The sequence below is a fragment of the Gymnoscopelus microlampas genome (genome assembly GCF_963454915.1).
Source record: "Gymnoscopelus microlampas genome assembly, chromosome: 10".
Lineage (NCBI taxonomy): Eukaryota > Metazoa > Chordata > Actinopteri > Myctophiformes > Myctophidae > Gymnoscopelus > Gymnoscopelus microlampas.
This window is the reverse complement of record NC_139947.1, coordinates 44696757-44722855: the sequence shown is the minus strand read 5'-3', so window position 1 is coordinate 44722855 and position 26099 is coordinate 44696757. Positions and strand designations below refer to the sequence as shown.

At 43.5% G+C, this 26099-nt stretch overlaps 1 protein-coding gene across 1 annotated transcript; it reads right to left on the bottom strand.

Annotated features, from left to right (window-relative positions):
- Window positions 1–1399: 1399 nt before the first annotated feature.
- On the bottom strand, window positions 1400–24000 carry fam120c (family with sequence similarity 120 member C). Its single transcript, XM_084068823.1, has 17 exons — window positions 22438–24000; window positions 18977–19223; window positions 18696–18778; window positions 17249–17377; window positions 16556–16658; window positions 15161–15234; window positions 14109–14383; window positions 12276–12438; window positions 12056–12139; window positions 10291–10462; window positions 9392–9641; window positions 8635–8749; window positions 8154–8363; window positions 5891–6125; window positions 4749–4884; window positions 3735–3798; window positions 1400–3590 (listed from the first exon to the last, which is right to left on the bottom strand). The coding sequence occupies exons 1-17, from the start codon at window positions 22954–22956 to the stop codon at window positions 3333–3335; spliced, it is 3117 nt and encodes a 1038-aa protein (XP_083924949.1). The 5' UTR covers window positions 22957–24000; the 3' UTR covers window positions 1400–3332.
- Between the last annotated feature and the right edge of the window lie 2099 nt (window positions 24001–26099).

Below are 26099 nucleotides of genomic sequence, written 5' to 3'. Positions count from 1 at the left end.
GAATAAAGGAGGGCAGAGAGAAGAGCCGAAGGAACAGTGGGGTAGGAGAGAGGGAAGGTGAGAGGGGGAAGAAAAGAGTGTCATAGAGCAGGAGGTTAGGATAACAAGCATAAAAATCACTGATCAAATATCTAAAATAACTAAAACAGACAAGGACAAAATAGGGTCACTACATCATGTATTGTGTTGACTTCTTTTCCGTACTATCTAGTGAGTAACTCAGGGTATAACATCTATGTATTGGTGTGTGTGTATGTATGTATTGGTTTCAATGTGTCTGTGATGTTGTTTCTTTGTGTGTGATGCTAAAATTAGTTTATCTGTCCATGCAATCTTTAAATGTGGGTCAGTAGAATGTGTTACCATATGATCTCTGATGAACTGACAACCACTCCACTGGGAACTGAAACTGCACAAATCACTTCAGCACAAAAGCAGAGAGAATGCTGCTGGTAACAAATGCAACTGAATACATGTCTGACTATCTGTAGTTTGTGTGCATGTCACATGTCGGTGCGAGTGGATGTGTGCATTGTGTATGCATGTTTTTATAATTCTGTTATCTGGCGAGCGAATCAAAAGAGGGCATCGTAAACCAGACTGCGCTCTGGCTCGCCGCAGAAAAGCCTTTTTTTTCTAACAATGTACTGTTGCGATATACTAATGTCAAAAGTTGAAAGCAGTTAAGTATATGACTCCTAGTAAAATCTAGACTTAGCGTTTTCGGCCAGTGGTTACTATATTCTCTAGCCTAGTCTTGGTGTTCGCATGTTACGGTCCTGTGTAGAATATGACGCCGTTACCTACTCTTACCCTAAAAACACCTACGGCGCTCTGCATCTTAAGTTTAACTCCTACCAATAACGGCTAAGAATTTCCGAACCTTCCGATTCCATTTGGTGTTGGTATAAGAGACAGTGGCGAGGCTCCCGGCCCGATGACGGGCGGGAGCCCTAACTTGTTGCCGGTCAACTGGCGGCGTTTCACTCTGTAAACGGTTGATTTCGTTAAACGGAGGGGATGTCTGACACGACTACATTAACACTTATATATAGTCAGGGTTTTGTTTTGTTTTTCCTTTCCTTCAAAACATCATTTTATAAGAGCTTTTTTTCCATGTTGATTTTGTGGCACGATATAGAGTATATGTTATCAACATAGTTAAGAAAATAAGGTGCTTCTTGTTGACTTGCCTTTCTTTTTTTATGAGTTCATTTCGACCTCTCTCTGATAATAAAAGTTTCTAGAAAAAGAGAATGTATATGGCCAGCAGCTCTCAGGCAGTATCTGGTCATCTACCGCTTTGAAATTTATAATTGTGCTACAAACAATTGATAATAAGCAATTATCTTTACTTTTCCTTAGCCAGATAAAACCTAAATATTTGTTTTTGTGGGAGGGGGGGGGGGACATCTCATTGACAACAAAATAAGCGCTCTAAACAAAACAATCTTATAAAGTCTCAGAATTGAGAGCCGAACACTTGAGGCCACCGCATGGCCTCTCTTTTCCCCATCATGTGACCCGTGTTCCAGCTCACAAACCTCAACCTATGGCTGAGGGGGTGTGAGGGCAGGGGAAGTGCTTCCTGTTGGTCTAAAGTGACACACCAGAGCTCTCATGGGCAGAAGCTCCTAGGTGCTGGGCTACAACCGTGACAACGGTCAGTCGATCACCACCAAAGGTGGGAATAGGGGGTTCTTGAAGGTGTCAACCTACCAAGCCCCTTTCTTATCATTGGCCAGCTCACAGGGCTGGCCTGATTAAAATATGCTTTGGGAATTAACTTGATCGAAACCTCAAATGATTCCCAATAATCCTCTACACAGAGAATAGGGAGTCATTTAAAATCCATTGCAAAGTGTTAGTAGATTCTTGTTTGATTTCATGAGGCCAATCTTAGGGGAGAAGCTGCATACTAGCAGTTACCCATACCATTCATTTCCATCTTTTGAGTGGGCAGAATGATTCTTTATTTTTGGCCTCAACTCCAGAAGGTGCAACTCGAGTTTCTTATTTATTTTACCTGGTAGAGAACTGTCCAGTGTGGTTTTATGCTTTTAAAACAAAGTGCTTCTTCGTCTGAAACCACTCTGTTCACATTCTGACGTCTCTCAAATACATCTTCTCTACCATAAAACGTAGTTCTATAAGTCATAATGATTTACTCAGGCGCAGGGGACACCCCCTCACAGACTGTCAATATGTCTGCATTGGGGGTTTGTTCTAATCCATTACATAATAAAATACAACAATAAGTGCTCTTTGTTGGGATATACAATCAAAGCTTTTGGATATAGGGGCAAGGGACTGGGAGGATAATAGTAATGCACTTTCTTTTAGGGGTGGGGGGGCAAGACCTTGCATACTTTAGGGCTTAAGGTGCGTAAATCCATGGGGGTCTCTTTAGTACAGCTAAGCACTAGGCTATGCTACGTAGGTCAAGGTAAATTAGCACGCTAAAACCATGGTGGTGCAGAAGTGCTCCAGTGACAGATAGCCAATCAATAGGGCGAGGGGCTGTTGCTGCTAGGGGGCATGCTAGCGCTTTAGTGGTGTGGCAAAAACTTGTGGGGAAAACTGCAGATTTTTTGGGGGTGGGGGGGATAGGACGCTGCACAGGTAAATTATAAAAAGAACAAAACAAAAACAGCACAAGTAGTTTGTTCCTTTGAAAACAGGCTTTTCCCAATGTCCAAATCTTCCTCTGCCACACATCCAGAGTCAAACTCTGATGATCCCTCTGAACTCATGTAAGACACACGACTTACATGAGATGGCAATGGCAACAAACTACATTAGCACCTAGCAACCAATCCATGGCGACTGAGCCTAGACGCTCTAACCATGGAAACCACATCCAATCTGTCACCGTAACCGCAAGCTTAGAACGTCTGTGCGTGCAGAGATTCAAACTGTGGGGACACTAAAAACACAGAAAATAGAAAAATCTAACCGTGCGGACCTCTGCTGAGGAGGGGAATTGAGGACTATTGTGGGGGCAGGGGGGGAGCTTTAAGTTACTCTGTGTGAGGGAGGCAATTGTGATTTTGAGAGGGGGGGGGCGGCGCTTACAGACTCATGGAGAAAACTTCTCTTCAATAAAAGAATGTAAAACCACATGAGAAACTAAAAAGGGAGTAACGGCTAACTGCACTGGCCTATCACACCGAAGAAGAGGAGATGGGGGAGGGCGTTTAAGCAAAGCCCTCCCCTCTTCACTTCCTGGTCCGCATGATGGGCGGGCAGCTAGCGGGCAATAGAGCTACAAAACAGGGAAAGGCAGTCGAACACAGATCACTCTCAGAGCAGTGCATCCTGGGAGGATGCAGTCACTCCTCCTTCTGTAGGGCTCCGTCTGACGGGCAGTCGTCAAGGCAACAGGGGGCCTCCACTTCCACCCCCTCTGATTGGTTGTCTCTGCTGGCTAAGGCACACGGGATTGGCTGGGCCAGGGGGGCCAGTTCCAGAGGCTGGCCGATGGCGGAGGCTGCTGAGCTGCCGTTCAGCTGTTGAGTCGCAACCTCTGTGGTAGAGGTCACCTCCTCTGAGGGCTTTGGGGGACTGCTGGATGGGGGGGATGACGATGACTGGAGAGGGGAGGTGATGATGAAATGGATCAAGGAAGTGAAGGGAAGAGAAGACGGAAGTCTTAGCTAAAGACAAGTTAAAACAATGAGGCGAAATAATCCACATTTGAAAGTTAGCTATGAGCCATTTCTCTGTTGTCATACCTGTGTTCGGTTGACGGTAGGCTTCTTCCCTCCCCTCATTTTTGATGGAATCTCCTTACCCCTTCTGTATTGCAATGAAGACAGAAGCAAATGATAACTTGCTCGATGTTTGATACAATAACCTTTACTACAAAACACTCAGAACATCACATGTCTCAGGATCATAGAACAGTACGTAAGTGTGTTAATGTAGAAACTTTATATTATATGAGTTTCAATGACTGGAGAGATGTTTTGGGGTTAAACACTTGCAGCCCATAACCAATATGTTAATACAGTACATGCAACTGTTTGATCTGTTGCAGGGTTGAACCAATTGACGATGACATTGTGTATTCATTGTGGTAATCTACAAGTAACTTCTCAAATGTGTTTAACATTCTTAAATTCTTTGAAATCTTTCTGAATGAAAAATGTCTCTCAAGATATTCTTTGGGCTTGTTCTGCCTTTGATAGACCACAGTGAAGAGAGAGAGAGAAACAGAGAGAGAGTAGGGGAGTGACATGGAGCAAAGGTCCACCAGGCTCAGAAATTGAACCTGGGACTTGCTGTCAGGTATTAGAGCCTTTAGTATGTGGTACGCGCCGTAACCACTCGGCTATCAGTGCCACAGAAATCAAATATAATTGATAGATAGTTTGAAAATAAGAGTTTGACTAAGTGTCAACTGCAGCAAAGAAGGCTGAATATATACATTCAGCCTACATAAATTACTACATAAGTTACTCCGCATAGAAATGTCACAGATGCTGTTAGATGTGAGGATTACACAACTGAGAATAGAAGGTTGCACACATATTTCATGCAGCTTAACTCTTTGACTGCCAATGACAAGATTTCTTGTCATATTTTGCTAAGGCTCAGACTGCCAATGACAGTGGTTTCACGTTAGATGGCACTGTTTGCTAACCTATGAGTCACCATTTGACTCCCAATGAAGCAAAGAAGCATGATTGTTTTTAGAGGAAGAAGCAACTTTCTCTAAAAACATAAGTGAAAATAATCATATTTACCCTTTCCCTGCTCCCACTGAGACCACCTGCATGTTGAAACCCCCTCGTCCACGGATTGGTTTATTCCCAGCCCACTGGCCCACAACCATGCCGGCTATCTCCAGTTTCCCTCCCTGAGGGGGGATGGACTGAATGCCTTAAGAGGAGACAAATACAAAAGTTGGAGAATCAATTATGATGAAAGACAAAACGTTATGCCCGATTTATACTTGGCTGCGCATGGGTGTCGCACACCAAAAATAGCAAATTGTAGATCGTCTATTTCCGGTGCAACTAAGGGCAGGTACACACTGTAGGACTTTTAAAGTGGTCGGGGGTCGTCTGATCTTTAAGCATTTCCCACTAGGAGGAGTTTATTTCTTGAAATCGGCTGTCATATATCGTTGTGGTTTTCACCCTATAGATTGATCCGCGATTGATGTCCGCTTATTATAAGCGACTTTGGGATTGTTTTTCTGTTGCTTGAAAGTGTAGTTGCTTATTTGGCCTTGTTTCCTAATGTTGTTTGAACCAGTTGTTCTCAAACATTTTCATGGCGTGACCTGGCAGATCGGCTATTTTCAAAAAAGTGCTCATGTTGCCTGTCGCTTTTGTTGGGCTTGTTTTCATAGATGTGGTTGCTTATCTGGCAACAACAACAAAAATAGGCACGGGTTCCCGAGTGACAGACACGCCACACACACACACACACCACGCTCTCTCATTCAGTTTTATAATTTTTAACTTAAAACAGGACTGGACGGTAATATTGCGGGGGAGGGTCTGTTTGTTGCTGTTTGGTCAGGTCCATTGATCCTCTCCTAGCCACGGTGACTGCTGTAATGTGCTCTCATTGGCTGTGGCGCTGATCTGCTCACAGACTTATCTCAGACCCTTTCACATTGTATAATTTTCAGTCTGGGACACAGCTGAATATCTAACAAGGTAGATATTTGAAAACGGTCGGAAAGCCATCGCAGAGCGATGATCGCCGATCTGCGTCAGATCGGGAGGTTTTGTCGGCGAGCGCCAAAAAAAGTCGCGGACAGCATAATCGGACCAAATATCCTGCAGTGTGTACCTGCCTTAAGTATAACTCAGGGTTCAGGTCTGAGTGTGTAAGAGCAGAAATAGGGAAAAATGAATGATGGTAGTGTGCTTACCTGGGAAGGCTCTGGGCCTGTGTTGGGCAGGATGATGAGGATGGTGATGGTGAGGGGGCATGTTGCCCATGGGGCGGGGCGGGTAAAGGTGATGCATGGGGTAGAATGGGGGCACCATGGTGGGGGGCAGGAAGGCTGGAGGAGGGAGAGGAGGGGGTGGAGGAGGAGGGCGGGACAGGTTGATGCCTTCGAGGATCGCCTGGCGCATCTTTTCCACCCTGGACACCAACTCCTCCTGCAGCAGAGAGAGAGAGAGACACATTTGTCCACACACGTTCTCTCTAAATCAAGTATGCAGGGATGGGGCAGGTACACGAGTAACCGTGTACACAAAAATACATTACAAAATTACATTTAGGGCTAATTAGGGATGCACAATATCCGATAACCGATTAATTGCATTGTCAAATTGACCGATACCGAAATTGAAATACATGTCTAAAGTAGGGTTTAACTTACACTTAATTGATTATTCATTCTTATTACCTGATGTATTAGGCCTACTGATGAACACTACACTCAGTGCCTGCTTTCACTACTGAAGGAGATGAGCACATATTGGTTAACTAATCAAATATAATAAAGATGTTACATTTATTTATACTTCATTTTGCTTTTATTTGTTCTATTGGTAGACCCTTGTGAACGCTTCCCCGGGGAAAAAACAGATTGAACTGCTGACTTCAATCACTACAAACATGATTATAAAATGAAATATTGACTAAATAATCAGAATTATTTAGACATTGGTTCAATAAAACTCTTATAAATTATATAAATATTGTATATAATAGTTCCTAGCAGTGATAAATGCCCATTCTGTTTTTCAAAGCATTTTGTGGTAGTTTTCAGACAGCACGTTGTTTTAATATGGGACACTAACTTTTCTACCACAGCGCGGTGTTGATGTGCACCACTAGTAGTGAAAATTGAACCACCTAGAGTCGCAGGGCAACATTAATGTTTATCCTGTTGAATTTATCCAACTTACGTACCGAATATCTTGCTGGCCACCACAAAATCTATAAATAATATTAACTTAAAAACAAAACATTAAGGGGGAAACAGATTTATATTCTAATAAATGTAATGTTTTGATCTGAAACCGTGGTTGATGAAGAGACTCCACGAGGCAGTGGAAAATAGGCTTGTGCCAATTAATAACATTTCCGAACCGGTCTGATTTTCTGGTTAAAACCGGACTGAACCAGTAAACTCGACTCACCTTTGTCCTAATAAATGCAATGATATACTTTTTTCAAGGTTGGCTATTTTCGGTGAAGAGATTTGGTGTACAGGGAAAAAGGGCCTAGGACAGAACCATGGGGGACCACGATCAATAAAGTATATATACACCAGACCAGACAAACCTGAAAATCGACTGTAGTTGAAAATATTTTCAGAATTGCCTTAATTTGGTGCGTTCCAGTACTGACGTCAGTTACATTACAACAAGCCTTGGACACAGTAACTGTATCATATTATGATACAGTTGCTGTGTACAAGGCTTGTGGTGCGCACTGCAATGTTCGTTTGTATAATTTGACAACACACTACGGTTAACTGCGGATAACCGAACAATCCAAGCATAGTGCCTTTCCAATGGAGCTGCACGGTACGACAACTGGGAAGCTCCTAGGCATGAAATGCGTCCCTTAAATATGGTCTAATGATAAAACTACAGCAAGAAGTAGTATATTCCAGAAGACATACTTGTGCATAGCATTAAGAACACTAAGAAGTGCATGTGCATGTGTACAGGGTTGGAACTATGCCTGCGCACAAGTTATTGACAAAGCTAACAGGCTTTTTTTTTTACAGTGTGGCTGAGGGCCAAGCGGCCTAGATTAGGATTTGTATATAAGCACTCAATGCATGTCTATAACCTCAAAAGTAGACCAATCACAGCTTACATATGCCACTATGTGCATGCCTCTGGCCAAGAAAGCCTGAATGCCTGGTGGAGTCAAAGTCATGAAAAGCATGGCATTTGAATCATAGTTAGATCGCCATTTCCATTTGGCGAAATGAGGCTTAGACTGTCACCACACTAGCAGCCAGCCTGTATAGTGCAGTTTTTCTACGCTGTGCAGGGGAGCCATAATTATTAGAGTCAGTCTTTTTTCTTCAAATCTCTCAAGTCAATCAAGTTCAACACGCCTTAATTTTCAACACATTTCCAACAGAGAGGACCAGCTGCGTGGTTACAGAATTTCAAGTGCATCATGCATTCACCACACACAAAACACTCCCTGGTTCATACCTGCCCCTCACACATGTCCAGCAGGGCAGCCCTGTCACGTGCAGCCCGAGCCAGTTTGCTCTGGAACAGTTTGCCATCAAAGAAGCCCCAGGGGCAGCAGTGTTCCCACGGCAACGGCTGGCCACACACGTCGTTGACAAACAGCGCAGTGTCGACACCGGCCATGAACAGAGAAGCCAACTGTACACCGCGGGCATCCACCTTTTCCACCTGGACACATATACACACAAACACACTTTGTTATACAGCAATGAGTTACAGTAACTCACACACATTAAACGGTTATATCTGTATTACAGTCATTATACAACACACGTTCGAGGAGGGTATTCCTGCATTATAGACAGCATATGGTGCCAAATTACAGTACTGTTTACTGCACAGGGTCCATTTGGTTATATTTGCACAGTCTTTGGAGTTAAATTAACACTGAGGATTTTACTGGGTAGAGGGTAATATGTCAAAGGTCTGTCTGGCTTACCTTGAGTTCCTGTAATTGGTCGGGTTCATACAGCTGGTTGGAGACGGCCTGGGCCAGGAAGGCATCCAGTTCATGTCTCTGGAGGATCCTACCACCAGGCCACTGCATCATATACCTGGTAGGGAAGAAGACACACAGGGAACATGTCAAGTGATATAAAAATAGGAACATTTCGCCATGGTTTTATTAAGATGTTGCTTACTATTACAATCATTAAAAAAGTAGAGCCAAAATATCTGGAAAAGTATTTTACACTTGTGGGTGAGCGCCATCAACATTGATTGAACTTATTTCCTATTAGTTTTAAAACCTGATGGGGGGGGGGGGGGATTTCTGTAGGTACAGTGCAGCAACTTGAATGTTGACCAAACAATTGAAACGGAGTGTTTCTAAGAATATTTTTGTTAATATAATATAATATTTGAAATGTTAATTTAGCGATTTGTGCTGCTAATTGTATTTGTTTTGCATGTTGTTTACTGTATGTTTTTATGGTTTTCTTATTTGTTATATGTTGGCCTTTTCAAGTGTTTAAAGAGGACCACAATGGAAATAAGCCCTTAAGGGCTTTCTTGTGTATTTATCCTTGGTGATATGGTGCGTTTGGAAATGCCATTGTGCCCTTTTATCACCAAATAAAGAAAATCAATCAATCACACTGAAAACGTTTTATGCTGTCAGTGTCAACCTCCATAAATAGCTCTTTACAAAAACAAAACAAGAGCAAGAATCAGCAGTGGGTGAAATGAGTACCTACCTGAGCACACAGCACATGAGCAGCAGGTGTTGAGGCACCTGTGCTGGGTTGAGCAGGGCAGGGCAGTCGGAACGCAGGCAAGCCAGGAAGGCCCTGGTCCTCCTGGAACGGTCTTCGCTGGCACGTCCCAACCATAGGCGCCGCAGGTTGGGGCAGGTCCACTCCCGGAAGCACAGGGCCGGAACCAGCTCTGGGGTCAGTGCTGACTTGGCTTTGCCACTGCTCCACTCTTTCACAATCACTGGAGGAACTGTGATGTAGAAGAGTTGGGAAAAGAGGGTTGTCATCAAGCGGAGCAACAATACCATTCGCGCGTATTGCGCTGTATGGCACAACGTTCACAGCTCAGAGACAATGAGTTATTCTACTAGGTAAAAAGTACTGTATGTAGAACTGACTGACAGCATTAAGCTTTTTGAAAGAAATGCTGCAATCACTTATGAGGAAGAGGTGAGAGAACGCTCAGGACAGTACTTCCCTTGTCTGATGAAAGAAAGCTAATTCGGCTCCAGTGCAAGAGGCATAAAGTAGAACTGTAGGCTGTAGCTACTGTATACATGCAAATTCCCCCCAGGGATTGCCTGAGTGCTGAATATGACAAACAATACAGTGTGTTGTCTGTGTTCAGAGGATACGCTATGTAAGGAATAACTCAAACAATGACAGTTCATTTGCACTTGCATCACCCATGAGTGTAAATCTGTTCAACTAGGCGAAAGCATGTAGCCAAGGATATGAAACGACAACTTCTCTCATGCAGCCGATTTAGGCATAATCAAGCTGATATCTTAATTTGGCTTTCTTCACACTTCCCAGTAGGAAAACCCTGATATAGAAAACTTGATATATATTCTGTTTGCCCTCCTTGCTCCTAGGCCCAACCCCGACCAAGACCCTACCTTCCAGGGGTCCCCTCTTACGCATGGCGAGTCTCTCCATACGGCGGTGTGTCTCTGCCAGGCTGAAGAGTACACCGTAGGCATACTGTCTGCCAGCTCGGAACAGCAGGGAGGCAGGGGGCAGCTCAGAGTTACACTCATCCTCTATACACACTGGCATCTTCATCTCCCCCTGGTAGGAGAGAAGATGAGAGAGGTGGGGAAGGGGAGAGGAGAGAGGAGGGGAACGGGACAGGAGAGAGAGCGGAGTGACAGATGGTAAAAGATGAACAGGAGGCAACACTTAACCAAGCTGAAGAGCAATAGAGCAGCCAAGACATCTTTTCTCTTTCCCCGCTTCTAGAAAATCTGAGAGCGGATTCTGAAGCTTAAACCAATAAAAGGGAGGATCATGGATGAAGTGAGACTTGGTGTAAGACTTGTCACAGACACATGTCAAAGACCTCCAAAAATGGAAACAAAGGCTTGTTTTTGTTTTTTTTATCCCACGATTTTGCAACCCTTTTCACCCAGTGCCAATTGTCTAAGTGATCCTGGGCGCTGCACTCCCCCTGCCAGCCTAGGGAGCCCAGAGGCAAGCTCATACCTCCTTCAATGCATGAGAGCAAACTAGCCTTCTTATAACCTGACAGGGGGGTTCCCCGGTAGGACGTAGCGCGCGGAAGGAACACGTTATTCCAACCAGTTCCTTTCACCTTCATCAGGCACCCCGGCTATTAGGGGCGGAAATTGCTAGGTACCTGACGATTCGATTCCGAGGGCTACGATTCGATTATATTCCGATTATTGTAATTCGCGATGCATTGCGATTAATTTACTTCCATTATCTTTTATTGATAATAAAAAAATAATGGAAGAGTGTCACTGTCAACTGGAAGGTTATATTTGCCAACATCAACAATTGCAGAAAACCAACAAGAAAGTCCTTTTTTTAATAATACTGACATATAACAAAGACATATAACAATATCCTGATAACCAACCAAACTCTGGCTGCTGCTCTATGCAATTAGCAATATGATGAAGAAATAATAAAAATAATACGTTGCTTCATCTAATTATTTCAATCAAAAGTTTGTCATAGTTTTAACTTTTAACATGCTGTACACTCAGAAGTTATTTGAAAACCAACAAGTCAATCCCTCCCGGTTATGGGATCTAAAAACATGCAGTGTGTTATGCAGTGACAATGTTCAAACAACATTGCAGACATTCCTACAACGCAAACTTCAAACACGATACCGTAGTTAAGGCATGTCATGCCTATAATAATAACAGACTGCAGAGCAGACTAGCCCTTGCCTGTGTATTGTAAAAGCGTTTTTTGGGAAAGACACAGTATGACTATTGCCAATTGACCCCGTCCCTCTTAGCGCCCATTGGTTGCTGTTGCTTGGTTGGACAAAAATCCTCTTTCTCCAGCCACTACCATTGAAAAGTTTTTCAGTTGGCTCGTATTGATATTTGATCTATTCAATTCTTATTTCAAACCTGGCCTCAGTAAAAAGGAACATCTTGGGTGCATGCACAGCATAAACAACCAGAAGGAGGCGGAACAAGGCAGAAGGAGCCTGCTGGTTGGTCAGCCAGGGCACAATCAGAAGGCTGACAATGTGTCAATTAAAAAGATATCCAACAATAAGTTGGTGGGCTTGTCGCTCATCTGGTGTCTGTCTGTGAAAGCTGTCAAGTGGGGAAAGGGACGCGAGGTGCTTAACATGAGTTTCTATAAATGTTTGTTGTAAAATAGTGACTGGCTATGTACCTTGGTCAGTATGTGGTAAATCTGGGGATACATCAGTCCTCTTCTGTGTCTGTGTTCAGCCACACGAAGCACCTCGGCGCTCACCTGGGGGAAAAAAAGTCAAGGCCGAAGGGAAGGCTCGCGTTACAAAACAGAACAATGTTGCTGCCATATAAAAAGGCACTCATTTTTCTCTCTGCTTCATATACACGCACACACAACCACTCTTTCTCACACAGACCTGAGGCAGAGGGGGTGTGGTTATGTCCATGTGACTCCGTGTCGCCATAGACAGCAGCGACGGAATGTTTGACCCGCTCCCGTTGCCGTGGGAACCGTCTCCGGAGGCCGAGCCCCCCCTACCAGTGGGATCCTCCCACCTCGAGGACTTGTCCGTCAAATGACTGAGGACAGGAGAGAGAGAGCGCTTTGAACGACATAATTTCCTACATAAAACTTATGTAAGGTGTGGGAGGCATGAGGATCTTAGTGTAGACCTTTATTTGTATTTATTTATAGAGCTACGATATTTGATGCACGGAGGTGTTTTCACTTTTCAACTGCATATTACCAAGCACTCTGGGTGTTCTAAAATTTGTGATGATATTAAGAGATTCCAGAGAAAACGACACCACCTTCATCATCTCAAAAGGCGTGTGTATATTAATCCATTTTCAATTGTACTGTAATTTGTAATTGTACCGTTTGACCCCAGGAAGAACAAATGTCAGGATCACCATTCCTATATTCCATGGGGTTTCAACTGGTGGTCTGTGAAGGTATCGCATGTGGTCCCTGCCCATGCATTCAGTAATATAGTAAAGTAACCCCCCCGAGGTACATTATCATGATCAATGGTCATTTGAGGAGGCTTGTGCTTCAATTCCAAAAACTACTGTACCACAGAAAAGGATCAGCTTATTGACATTGACACGTCCACAGACTCTGTCAAGAGGCAGATGTTTGAAACACTGCCCCTTGTTAAAGTAAAAGCAATGCAGTTTGTTATGTTTTGCAACTACATTTGTGTTTTCTCCACACTTGGATACCTGAAGAATAAGCACAGGGCTAGGTGTTAGCCAGAAAAGGATATGAGACTGTGTCCCTGTCCTCCACTAATAGCCATGGACAGACTCTGTGCAACTCAAGAAAAACTCAAAGCTTAGCCCATATCCCCAGTGCCACCTGACAACATTGGTCCCCAGGTTGATTTTTGGTCAGGATGGTGGTCCCTGGTTCACAATCAGTCGAAACCCCTTCTATATTCTGTATTAAAATATACCTGACCTTCCGGTTACAGTGCTTTTATTTGACTCATACCATGTTCCTTCAATTTAGAAAAAATAAAATATATATATTTTTAATGTGGGGGCAGCTGGCCTATAAAATGTCCCTACTTCTGCAATGCTACAGAAGCAAGACAGGTCTCGCTACACAAAACACTAACATAAATACAATTCTAAACCTTTTTCCCTACCTTTTTCCCTACTTCTGCAATGCTAGCAAGGTTTTGCTACACAAGATGGCAGCATAAATTTAAAAAAACTATTTAAAAACGTGCAAAAACCCACATCAATGATAAATCACAAATGGAACTGAAAAATATAGATCCTTTCGCATGAACATATTTTAAACCCTGCAAAAACCCACATCAACGAATAATCGCAAATGGTGGAACCAAAATGATAGATCTTTCCATGATTCAACCAACCATCACCCAACAAAAGTGGTTCCCGAACTTTTCTGGATCAGGGCTGACTTGAAAATCTTGAAAGTGTTCGCAGCCCAACCAACTGCATTTTCAGAGCACATTTATTTTAATGATCAATCGATTGAATTCCGGCTTGGATCGATGGAACTTACGTAGAATACTATGTTCGGATTTGAACAATGAAAACACTTTTAAGACACTAATATCTTTTATTATTTTGATTAATATTAAATTCCCATTACAATCTTAAGTGTTGTACCAATTATTTGGTGGCCCACTTGCAATACCCTTGCGGCCCACAGGTTGAGAATCACTGCCCTAAAAAGTGTGTTATTCCCACATCTTTCTTTTGCGTTTCCTTACTTTGCGTTGCTGTCATTGGGTTCATCACCGTCGGAGGATGAGGAAGGGGAAGGGGATGGACCGGACTGAGCACTGGCGTGGTGATTCGGTAATCTACTTCCCCCCTGTGAGGAATCATATGGAGCCGACCAGTCAGAAAAGCCCATTTTCCCCGTCAGCGAATCGTTGCAGTCCTGCATGGGTGGTGGCGGGTTCTGGAACAGAGGGTTGGAGCCAGGTCCGTACGGAGTATTTTGATAAGGTGGCTTTAACCCTGGAACCTGGGGAGGAGGAAACTAAACGGGACAGAGGAGAGGCAGAGGAGTAAGGCAGGGATGTAGGGGGAAGAGGAGTGGAAAAGGAAGGAAGAAGACAAAGAAAAATGGCAGAGGAAAGTTACGAAAAGGAGCAGAGGAGGTGGGTGGGAGAAAAATGTGTGAAAGGGGAAAAAGATGTCTGTCTCAGGGATAGGAACTAGAGTCTGCGAGTTATATTTAACTGCATGCCGTGTCGCACATCAAAAATAGCATATCTACAAGCTCAAAATGTGTCACAGCACGCAACTAAGTATAAATCACCCTTAAGGGTGACCCATTTTATACCAGATCTTTTGGAAGCACGAGTCTAGTCAAGGTAAATAGGAGGATTTAGGTGGGAAATGACTGTGCCCTGTTGCCTAAGGCATTTCCCCTCTAAATAAACCCAAGCCCCAGAAGGATTTACAGAGGGAGATCACAAACGTAATTCCATCCCGTACATGTAGACTCATGAGAGCACTCATCATGAGCAGAGAACAATAAAAAGCAAAACACAGGTGGGTTGTGATTAGCATGGTGTAGGACAGGCCATGGAATCTACCCGATTCTTTCCAGGCTGCATGGAAATGAATGTGCCCTGTTGCCTAAGCCATTTCCCCCTTAAATAAACACAAGCCCCGGGAGGATTTTCAGAGGGAGATCACAAACGTAATTCCATCCCGTACATGTAGACTCATGGGAGCAGAGAGCAATAAAAAGCAAAACAACACAGGTGGGTTGTGATTAGCATGGTGGAGGAAAGGCCAAGGAATCTACCTGATTCTTTCCAGGCTGCATCGGTCCCATGTGACCAGGTGGTCCCCCGAATGGATTCGGTCCAAACCCAGGTACTAAAAGACAAGGCAATGTAAAGTAGGTTATTCAGAACTGTCTCACAAGACCTCAACTGATTTGGTTCCTCCCCAAACAAAGTTAAAGTGTTTGTATTTACCAGTGTTGGAATTGGTATTTTTTTAGTTGTGTTACTGTAACACAACTACTTTTTGCAGTGACTAGTAATGTAACTAGTTACTTTTTCCAATTCTGTAACGGTGTTACAGTTACTGACATTTGAATGGCCACATAACTCCTTATTTTATGTGAAAATAGCTGACGACTTCAGAGGATTAAAGGTTTATTATGAATTTATGATCCGACTTCTATCTTCACAATAGCTCCTTCCATAACTTCCCCCTCCGCTCACTACACGGCTGCAGCCTCGGAAAAGCAGGACTACTTGCTTGGTGTTGTGTTAAGAGGGGAGTAACGACTCAATCAATTCTTACCTTTTTCTGTATCGTATCAAAAAAGGAAAGGTAGTCCGGGTATGCTACATATGTCGTTCGTTGCTAATCAATGGGTTGAAACAAACTAGTAACTATAACACGTTACTTTTTTAAAGTAACTTTCCCAACACTGGTATTTACACATTAAGACATAAAAGTGCAAGCTTCCAATTTTAATGGTTGCAATGTTTCCAAAACATTTCGCTGGTTGTATCTAGTAAACATTGCAATCTCTGTGTCAGTCTTCAACCTCACACTCTCACTACGATCTTACCACCTTTTGAATGCTGCTCCTATGTTTACTCTTTTGCAGTGAGCTCTATCCAAAGCTTTAGACAGGCATCATATGTCTGCTGTTGGTGAAACTCTTACTCATCTGTGTCAGGGGATAAATGCCACGGTCACTGTTGACTGGTTCATGGTGTTAATCGGCAAAGTGCTTTGAATTGGTTTTTTAAAACTACTTTGTTTTGAAAACACACCATTCACAAAGAAAAAAAAACTAGATTTTCCGGTTGTTTTTTTCTTGTTTAGCCCTGTTAGTCGGGCTGTGTTCACTTATGGTCTGGATTGCCATGAGATTTGTTGTGTACCCTCATGCTCCCCAGAGAATGGTCCCTACTGACCCTATGGACGTGCCCATATTAGGCTGAAGATTCCAATTCTTCACATTTACTCCCATAAAAGATACCTCAAAGACCACTGGCTGGAATGTCATTAAACTTTAGAAGCAAATTCCTGCTCACCAGAAGAACCCTACAGCTACTGTCAATTTAAGCATTCGAGTGATGCTTTTATCCAGAGTAGGTTAAAGCAATTGCAACTATAGAATAAGCGTTGATTCCTTACAAGCCGACACTGCAGTAAAAAGGGTTTTGCTACTCACAAATGAAGGAGGAGGGCCCCATGCTGAGTGGGCGTGGTTTGGAGGCAGCTGAGAAATATTCCACAGCTTTCTTAAAACGCTCCACCTTGTCCTCCATGCGAGACTGCAATGGGAACACAGCAACGCGCCAACAAATGTAATGCCGCGTGAGCATGGCGATGTTTGGGTGTGACATACATGTATTTGGGTTTTGAATGTGTGGGTCATTTGCATGTGATTAACAACAGGGGTTGACAATAACGGTTGACCGAGTGCCCGTGGCAAGTAAATAAAATATTCGGGCAAGTGGAGTTTGCTTTCAGGTTGCCCGACGAGAAAGTGCGTTTGAATGGGGAAGCAACCATCTTTATTAAATATTATTGGTTATTCATGAAGAACGAATAATGTTACCTTTTTACGAGTAGAAGTTGTGCTCATTCAGATTTACACAGTGACTGTCTCCACTGGGAAGTTATCGATTGGATTTAACATTAACTTGATTTACTTTTCGGGCAAGTGGGCATGACCTTTGGGCAAGCAGAACTTGACCTCTACTTGCCTCTGAGACCTTAGTGTCAACCCCTGTAACAATAATAATCCTATAACTACTTCTTCATAACATAACTACAACATGAACCACAACCAACATAAACCACAATCAACTAAATAAAACTAGGGAGAGCAAGATTAATAAATTAGCGGGCACACATCTACCTGTGACTGTTTGAACACATCTCTGGCGATGGCGTCGAGGTTTCCCAGATCTTTGATGGAGGAGACGTATTCTGACACTGCCTTGATTACCACCTCACAGGGTGGGAGTACCAGCTGGTGGGCACGCACCTGGGACATGGGAGATACAGTGGGTCTGACATTGGGGCCTCATACATTAATGTCCTATTTATGAGCTTGTTACTAGATAATAACTACACTGGATCGATTGGAACACAGGTTCTTTTACATTTCCTGAAAAGAAATGGTCAAGTTCCCACCTGACAGCAACGATATTAAGCTGAACAAGCAAGTAAATATAAAATACACACAAACTGAACATTTTATTTAACCACTTAAGCCCTATTCAAATGTAAAAAAAAAAATAGCAGATCAACAAGTTCACAGCACATTGATGCTACCTGTTCCATTTGTGAAAACTTTTCCGCATATAATGACTTTTTGCTTTTTTTTACCCCTTTTTCTCCCCAATTTAGTCGTTCTGCAAATTGATTCCTCCCCACACACATTTCTGTGTTGTCACTGTTGTCCTACTGTCAACTGCCAGTGAGGAGCCCCCACCGGGAGGACATAGAATCTTCGTCCTACTCCTTCCGCCCAACACTCCCTCCGGTGCCAACCGAGGCCATAGGAGTACATGCAGTGACAATTATCACCTTCCCCGCCCGACTTCCCTCCCGAACATGGGCCACTGGGTAACATCTCCAAAAATTCGCAGGTCGGCACCAAAAGAACCCCACCACTCATAAGATGCAATGGAAAAGTGGTCACTGCACTCACATGTGAAAATGCATTCCATCAAACTTTCAGATGCAGTTTTCCTCCCAGTGTGAAGGAAGAATGACTGTGATCTCTCGATCTAGAAATATATAATCCTTGAATTGCTATTATTGTTTACACAACAGAAACCAAAGCAGTTGTCCCCCAAACCTCCACCTCCAGTCGTCGTGATTAGAACGAAGGGAGTGCACCCTTTGATCACGGCAGCAGGGGGTGCTTGCTTGCACACTGCTGCAGTCCCTCAGACTAATTTATGCTCTGTCGCACGAAGGTGCCACACACAGAGAACGGCCAAGAATAGCAGACCTCCAAGCTCACAACGGTCGCTTCCGCGATACGTTGTGAGCTTGTATGTCAGCTATTCTTGGCGTGCAACACCATTGCGCGACGAAGTATGTATTTCTCGCTAGGGAGCGCCTCACCAGCCAACATACAAGAGGAGGTTGAATGAACAGAAACCAGCTCTCCCCAAAAATATATTACATGAAACCAGCACCTGCGTGTGCAGTCTCAATGTTTGTAAACAATTGGTCTATTGGAAGTATTGTCGCTATGTAATATGCTTCATCATTTTTTACATTATTTCCCTCAAGTCTGTAAACACCCCCTAGGGTGCACAGGGATTCTGGCATTAGGCCAGGAGGCATACCTTGAGAGAAGCTAGTGGATGTTCTGGTCCCAGCAGACTCCAGTGGAAGGCGGCCAGGTCCTCATCAGGCAGAATATGGTTCCCTGGAAGAGAGACCATTTTTCATTTGCCATGTAAACAAAGGTGCAGTTATGAATGAAGAGTTAGAAAATGTGTTTACCAGATTGTGCACTTGTACAGTATGTGTGTACTGGAGTCAAGGGGAACCCACTATGAAATGTGTAATCGTTTTTGTGTGTGCCAACTTAGTTAAGATTGCCATGGTGTGTGTTGCTACTTACCCAGCAGAGCAGCAAAGCAGGGCAGGTGCTGTGTCTTGAGCCCGAGCTGCCTGGCAGCCTCAGACAGCAGATACTGGTGTGTGGTCAGGTTCTTGCCATTCCAGCTCAGTTTGAGCGCGTGCGATGAGTAGTAGGCGGGTACGTTGCAGAGAGCAAACTCTGAGTCCTGAGCGATCAGGCCGGCAAAGCCAAAGTCCCTGTATAGAGACAGCACCTCCTGGTGGTGGTCCTCCAGAGTCTGAACAACCTGAAGACACAGGAAGGGAGGGACGTTAAGGTCTCTTCTGCTGCTCCCACCTCTTTGAGGTGTTTTGAAATCTCCACTTTTACTCTTTGAAAGGACAGGGGAAGCTCGACACTCAGGCTCTCTAAAATAAAAGAATAAGTGTCAAATTGACTGCATAAAAAACAAAAAACGAATGATCTCAGAATATAGCACTTCTCCTTCCCAAGTCAGTGCTTCTCCTTCCTAAGTCTGAAAGTGTCCTTTATGTTTAAAACCCTGTTTGTCAAATATTGTTTGTGGCTTGTTGTATAATTTCAATTATTCACTGCTGACGTGGAGTGGCTGTTTCAGTAGATGGCGGCAAACTTGGACAGAAAAAAAAGAATAGACCACAGGCTACAGTACATCTATCCCTAAACTAAAGCTCTTCACACTAACAGGCCACTAGAAGGTTTTCAGGTGTTAATTTATCCATTTGTAACTGATTGTACACAATTTTATGTAACTAAATAGGCCGGTTACATTTGTACACAAGAGTTATTTAGGATTTTACAATGTAATGCTCACAGGGCCCCCATTTGGAATTTCTGCATGCGGTGTCGCACAACAATTATAAAACTAAGTATGAATCTGGCTTGAGAAGGAAGTGGCCCATGAAAAAACTATCAAACCCACTGTCTAGTTTCAAATATACAGTGGAGGGCAGTAAATAGTGAAATCCCAATTCCCTAAAAACATTATAATGCAAATGTTTCTCTGGAGCCGACTCTTGTGATTCAACAACTTTCCCAATTAAATCATCAAAATATGCTGAAAGCTCTTACAATGGCATGAAACATACAATACTTACTATGCCTAACATTTAGTTAAGGTAGGGTAAGTGATTTACTTTTAAAATAAGTGTTAAATAGCTCTATATTCTGTAGTGCAATAGTACTCATTGCTATAGAGTGTTTGTTTAGTAAAAGGAGTCTCCCATGCCTAGTCTCCAGCTCTTTACTAAACAGAAAATGCATTTTCAGTGCTCTCTCCTGATTGGCTTAAATGTACTATATTCTGTTTATTAAAGAGCTGGAGAGACCCCTGTGACCGAACAAACGCTCTGTAGCAATGATTACTATCAGAATATAATACTTAAACCTTTATAACAAAAACAAAACAATACCCAAAAATATCACTTACCCTACTTTTAAGAAACAAATGTATTTTGTGAACATCCTTTTTAGTAAAAAATAAATAAAAAGGACTCGGATTCAGACTAGCGTTGGCACTCAGACACCCTGGACATCCTACTAACATGGCACTCACACCCAGCAGATTATCACATTGAGAAACAAATTCCATTCATAAAAACAATTACCTATCAACCTGATATCCAAGCATTCACATGGTTGAAAGTTCAATTGGTATTGTGATAGAATCAAACTGTACTTGAAGCCGTTTTAGTCAAAATAAAAAAACACTCATTTTTCTGTCATCAAACCATACTGCTAGACCTGTGGCCTAGACTAGATAGTGAGATGTGCCAAATCTCTGTCTTTTTCAAGATAGATTGAAGTGCAAAAATGTAGAGTTGTGTGAATGTGGCCATTGGAACTAAATCCTTCCTCAGAAGGAACACTAGTTGCAGCTGTGACTCGTGAGGATATTCACAATCCAAATAATGGAAATTCACCATATCAAAATCATCTTGAGTGTTTATCATGAAATTAGATTAAAATTTGATAGCATCTATCCCCACTCTCGAAAAACTACCATGGAGTTCAGGTAAGGCATGTTGTTGGTGGCATTCTTGATGAATAATGATAGACAAGTCTATCTGAGAAACCTACAGTAGTGTAGCAGAGGTTTACATGCAGTATGACTGTCACAGATTGAGCTCAGTTGAGCTAGGTTCAACTGAAATGTTTCAATCAATGCCAAGTCAACACAAAAAACTAATATTACATTTAGTTAATTGACTTAATAATCTGCTCATAGTCTAGATTTGACCTCCAAGGAAATATAATTTGGACTGAGTGCAAAAGCACATTACTTTGTCTTCTTTTACTCTCATGCAAAGCTCTGCGGGACATTTTGAAACATTTATTTGGTGTGGCTTGCCAATAAAGTTTTGAGAAACCATTGGCAAAATAATATATCATTAGAGGTGTTCATAGGAAGGGAACAGCACCCTACAAAACTAAGAAAGCTAACCTTTCCAAAGGTTGAAGGACTTACGGGTGGTGTAAGGAATAGTTTGGCATTTAAGAAAGGTGTAGCTGAGACAGAGGTGAGATATGTGACTCGACAGGAATGTGACTACGGCATTTCTATGAAGGCGAGTAAGACATGGTCCATGTGCACATGGGAGCTCAGCAGGTAGTATGGAGCCCAGGAGCACTTTGTAACAGGATCTGGGTGGGACTTTGGTTGTCTTGTTGTATACTATGAACAGATATCCCCTTACAGTAGTAGGAGGATGTTATATTGTAGCATGCAATGGATGGATAGAAACACTCTAGGCATCCGATAGAAAAATGTCTAGTGGTCAATTCATCAAACTATCTAAAATTGCATAATATCATCAATAGTCCATCACAAGACACTTGACTATGAGTAATGCACATTGCACACAGAAAACAGTTAACAAATGCACCATTACCATGCACAAGCGATCTATTATTAGTCTGACAGCTCAGTGCTTGTGTGACAATATGAAAAGGTTCACCGAGTTCATGTTATGTAATATATAGGCCAGACCATGCTGTACAATGCACATATTTCTCATCCTCTCATGGCTACTGACTTGGTAAGCCAGTAGCCGCTGTTACTCCTGAAAATGCAATGGAGCCAGTCATGCCACAATCTCTCATCCAAAGAAATCCATGTCACATGTGAAAGGAGTGAAGACTGAGCACCGAGAAAAGCAACACAAATGCACACATCTATGACCATCGGATCAGTGTGGACAGCTAAAACACATCTGTGCATAGCTGACTAAAATCACTAGATACAGTGACTGCGTGTAATATTGTGACTGATTGGGGCCGCGTAGCAACGGGAAAAAACGCGTTGCACTTAAAGACACACAGTCACAAACTCCTATGAGGCAAAACACACACAAAGCACTCATTGATGATGTAGACTGGTGAGTGGACGTGCAACATTAAACGATGAGCATGAAAGCCGTGTCGAATAATTATCATTTGATAACCTCGCAAGTAAGTAACCCCCTTACTACAGGATCACTCACCCTCACTCGGAAGCGGAACATGGCTAGCCGGACGCAGTGGCTGAGGCAAGCCGGGGGCAGGAACCATGCCCGTGGAGGCGGGGTGGCCTTGCTGCCGACGTGGTTGACTATGAGCTGTGCTGTCTGCCGCTGGCCCTGAGCTCGCCGCGCCCACTCGGGCCAGCGCTCCTTCCCCAGGGTGCCGTTGAACACCACGACGAGCTCCAGGCCACCCTGGTACAGGCAGGCCTGCGACAGGGCGGCCAGGTAGCCCAGCATGGCGTTCCACTCGCCCCCGCACACCCAGTCCGTCTGGTAGCCGCCGTATAGGCGCTGCAGGCCGGAGTCCGCGTCGATGAGGATCCGGGCGGGCGGAGGCGGGGGAGGCATGGGCCCGGGGTGATGTGGGTGGTGGTGGTGAGGGTGATGGTGATGAGGGGGCTGGCGACCCGCGGTGCGGGCGAGCTTCAGGAGGTCCACGGGGACCGCGGCCCCAGGACACCGCTTCTCTAGGTACTCTTGGAAACCCTGAACTCCCATGACGGTGTTATTGAGCCGGTGTGTCTGGCCGGGAGCGGGCTCTGGATACGTTCTGTACGCCGTGGTTGTAGAGTGATGTGGTCAGAGACAGGAGCTAGCTATGCACTATTGGCAAGCTAACTTGTCTCTGAAATAATGACTTACTGTGGGACTATATAAGCCTGTTAAAACTTATTTGCTGTCTAGACACGCACACGGATCAATCATGCGCTGCCTTTAGAAATACTATTACTTTTTTGAAGATGTAACGTTTAGACCCCCGGATTCCTAACGTTGATCTTTCAGATTTGGTCGTGAGTGGAGAATCTACTGTCCATCCCTGGAGATTTTTGGTGAAGTGCCAGCAAGGCCAGTCTGGCCTGCTACAGCTAGAAAAAGTTGACCAAATTGCCCACCCCCATAACTTGGCTGTTAGTGAACTGGTTTCCCAAATCAAATCATGAAATGCAGCTGACAACCTGTAACTATGACGCAGGCAGCTTAATGGCTGTTATTAACCAATGCTTGAAAAATAATAATCCTACTTGAGTGATGCACATGAGATGCAATACTGCGCATTAGAGAGCAACCTATAAACTGGCTGGCTAGCTAGCGGACATGATAGTAAATCCAGCACCTTTAGTAAGCTCGCTATTTTACGTGACGGTTTGATGATCCGACGTAAATATTGCACGATCTAGCCAAGTGTCAGTAAGTACACTGTGGCAGGTTGTCAGCTTGCATGTGCTGTAATGTCAAATAAAGCTAAAGTGTCGAGCTGTGTGGCTAACAGTGGCTAGCTGGTGTTAGCTGCTGGCAGGGTCCCCGGCGTGATTGACGCGTCAACTCGCCAAGACAAGTCCGGGGTCCGACACGACGCGGAATGAAATGGATGTTTGAGGAAAGAAAAGGAAAAGTAACTAAAATAATAAAACAAAAACAAAAGCCCGATGGTTGCCTCCCTCGCTTTCTTCCACGCTCACGACTTCATGTTGCGGAGGGGAGCGTACTTCCAGGCGACATCGGCCATCTTGCGACTTCCTCGCGGACCAACAGAGTGGGAGGAAGGCAGAGGGAGTGGAGGGAGGAGACGACGGCCCGGCTGGGAAATGTAGTTCTGAGACTCCGCTGTCCTCTCCCAGGGAGATCCTCCCGAGAAACTGAAAAGACTCTAACTACCAGCAATGGGTGATAAACGGTTTGGATGGGGGGGAGGGGGGTGCTGGAGAGTTGCTTTGGTCCAGCACAAATAAGTGATTTTACAGCATAAATATCGCACATTTGTATATTGTACAGAAGATAAACTGATAAAAAAAAGTATTTGATCTTGTACCCTGACTGACATGGGGACTATGATCATTAACTTATGGCTTTTCTTCTCGTATGGTATGTGACATAACTCTCTACCATCTCAGCAAACCTTTTGCATTGACATACTGAATGCAAGCCGATAAACCGAACTAGAGGTACGGATTTCTTTGCAATGACACATTTTCAATGGTGTAACAGGTAGAGAGAACCGTATGTCTCGGTCATGTTGAGTTCTGTATGTAATGTCGCCTCCCGGTGGTGGCTTTCAGCACGACAGGTACACGGTGATCCCTGGAGGGAAAAGTGCAAAAACAGAAATTAGGCCAAGCTGCTGCTGCTGAGTGCACTGTCACTGTCAGCGCGTCGCCATGGCGACACGAATCTGTGGGAAGAAGCGAGTCGAGCAATCTTACATTATCTCCACATTGAAAAAATGTCCAATAGCAAAGATATCAACTCTATCTCCATCTCTCTCTCTCTCTCTCTCTCTCTCTCTCTCTCTCTCTCTCTCTCTCTCTCTCTCTCTGTCTCTGTCTCTGTCTCTGTCTCTGTCTCTGTCTCTGTCTCTCTCTCTGTCTCTGTCTCTGTCTATTTCTCTGTATCTACACCAGGGGTCTTCAACAGGGGGTCCGGGGCCCCTAGGGGGTCCTCAGAGTTACTACAGGGGGTCCGCCAAATCTTTGTGTGATATGATTATTTTTTTTACATTAACCACTTGAACCCTAGCATCCCTTTTCTGAGGAGAACTTAAGCCAAAAATAGCATATCTACAAGCATATCTCACAAGCGAGGCGTTGTGAGCTTGTAGATCGGCTATTTTTGGCAAATAAGTATAGGTGTAGAGGGAAAAAAGAGCAGACCAAGTAAAAAAAAAAGTTGAAACACAATTTTATACAATATAGAGGGGGTCCCTGCTTCATCTCTCTCTCAGCTAGGGGGTCCTTGGGCTGAACACGTTGAAGACCCCTGCTCTACACAGTAAAATCCTCAGTGTTAATTAGAGTTGCAATCCAGATCCATATAATCTAATGAATGCAACGTTATTTTTAACCAATCTGTATGGGAGAATATCTGTTATATTCATATTGGCCTATAACCAGCAGTGGTTGGAGGTGTCAGTCCCTGCTCGCCTGCTCTTCCACTAATACACATCCAGTCAGTGGTGGAAAAAGTACTCACATTTCTTACTTATGTAAAAGTATCAATACTGTAATATAGAAATACTCTGTTACAAGTAAAAGTCCGGAATTCAAAATATACTTGAGTAAAAGTACAAAAGCATCAAAATACTTAAAGTACCAAAAGTAGAAAGTACTCACAATGTCCCTTTTCACAAGTTTTCAAATGTATACAAATCTTTTGAAAATAGCAGATCTACAAGCTCACAATGCTTGGCATCGCAACACATTGTGAGCTTGTAGATCGGCTATTTTCAAATGGCCGAAATGGATATAGGGCTGAAGTGGTTAATGTATGTTTTGTAATAATAATCAAAATCTACAAAGTAACTAGTAACTAATGTTGTCAAATAATTGTAGTAGAGTAAAAGTACAATATTTGCCTCTGAAATGTAAGTAATGGAGTAAAAGTAAAAGTATACAAAAATTGAAATACTCCAGTAAAGTGAAAGTACTTCAAAATTGTACTTGAGTACATGTACTTCGTTACTTTCCAGTTCCACCACTGCCAGTGCTAGACAGGAGCATATTGCATACATAATTCACATCCAACATGGAACGCGCAGCGCGTGCCCGTACGCGGTCGCGGCATCATCCTCTGTTAAGAGCGAGTTTAAAGATGACGGGCAGGTCTGTGTTGTCTCTGTCCAGAGTCCTGAAAGCAGCGACGACCCA

Excerpts from the sequence above, each read along its gene's own strand:
- fam120c (XM_084068823.1), bottom strand. The coding sequence starts at position 22,956 with ATGGGAGTTCAGGGTTTCCAAGAGTACCTAGAGAAGCGGTGTCCTGGG. Across the intron at positions 15,235-16,555 it reads GGGGCCCTCCTCCTTCATTT|TACCTGGGTTTGGACCGAAT; the intron begins GTGAGTAGCAAA and ends CTTGTCTTTTAG. Across the intron at positions 6,126-8,153 it reads TGGACATGTGTGAGGGGCAG|GAGGAGTTGGTGTCCAGGGT; the intron begins GTATGAACCAGG and ends TCTCTGCTGCAG.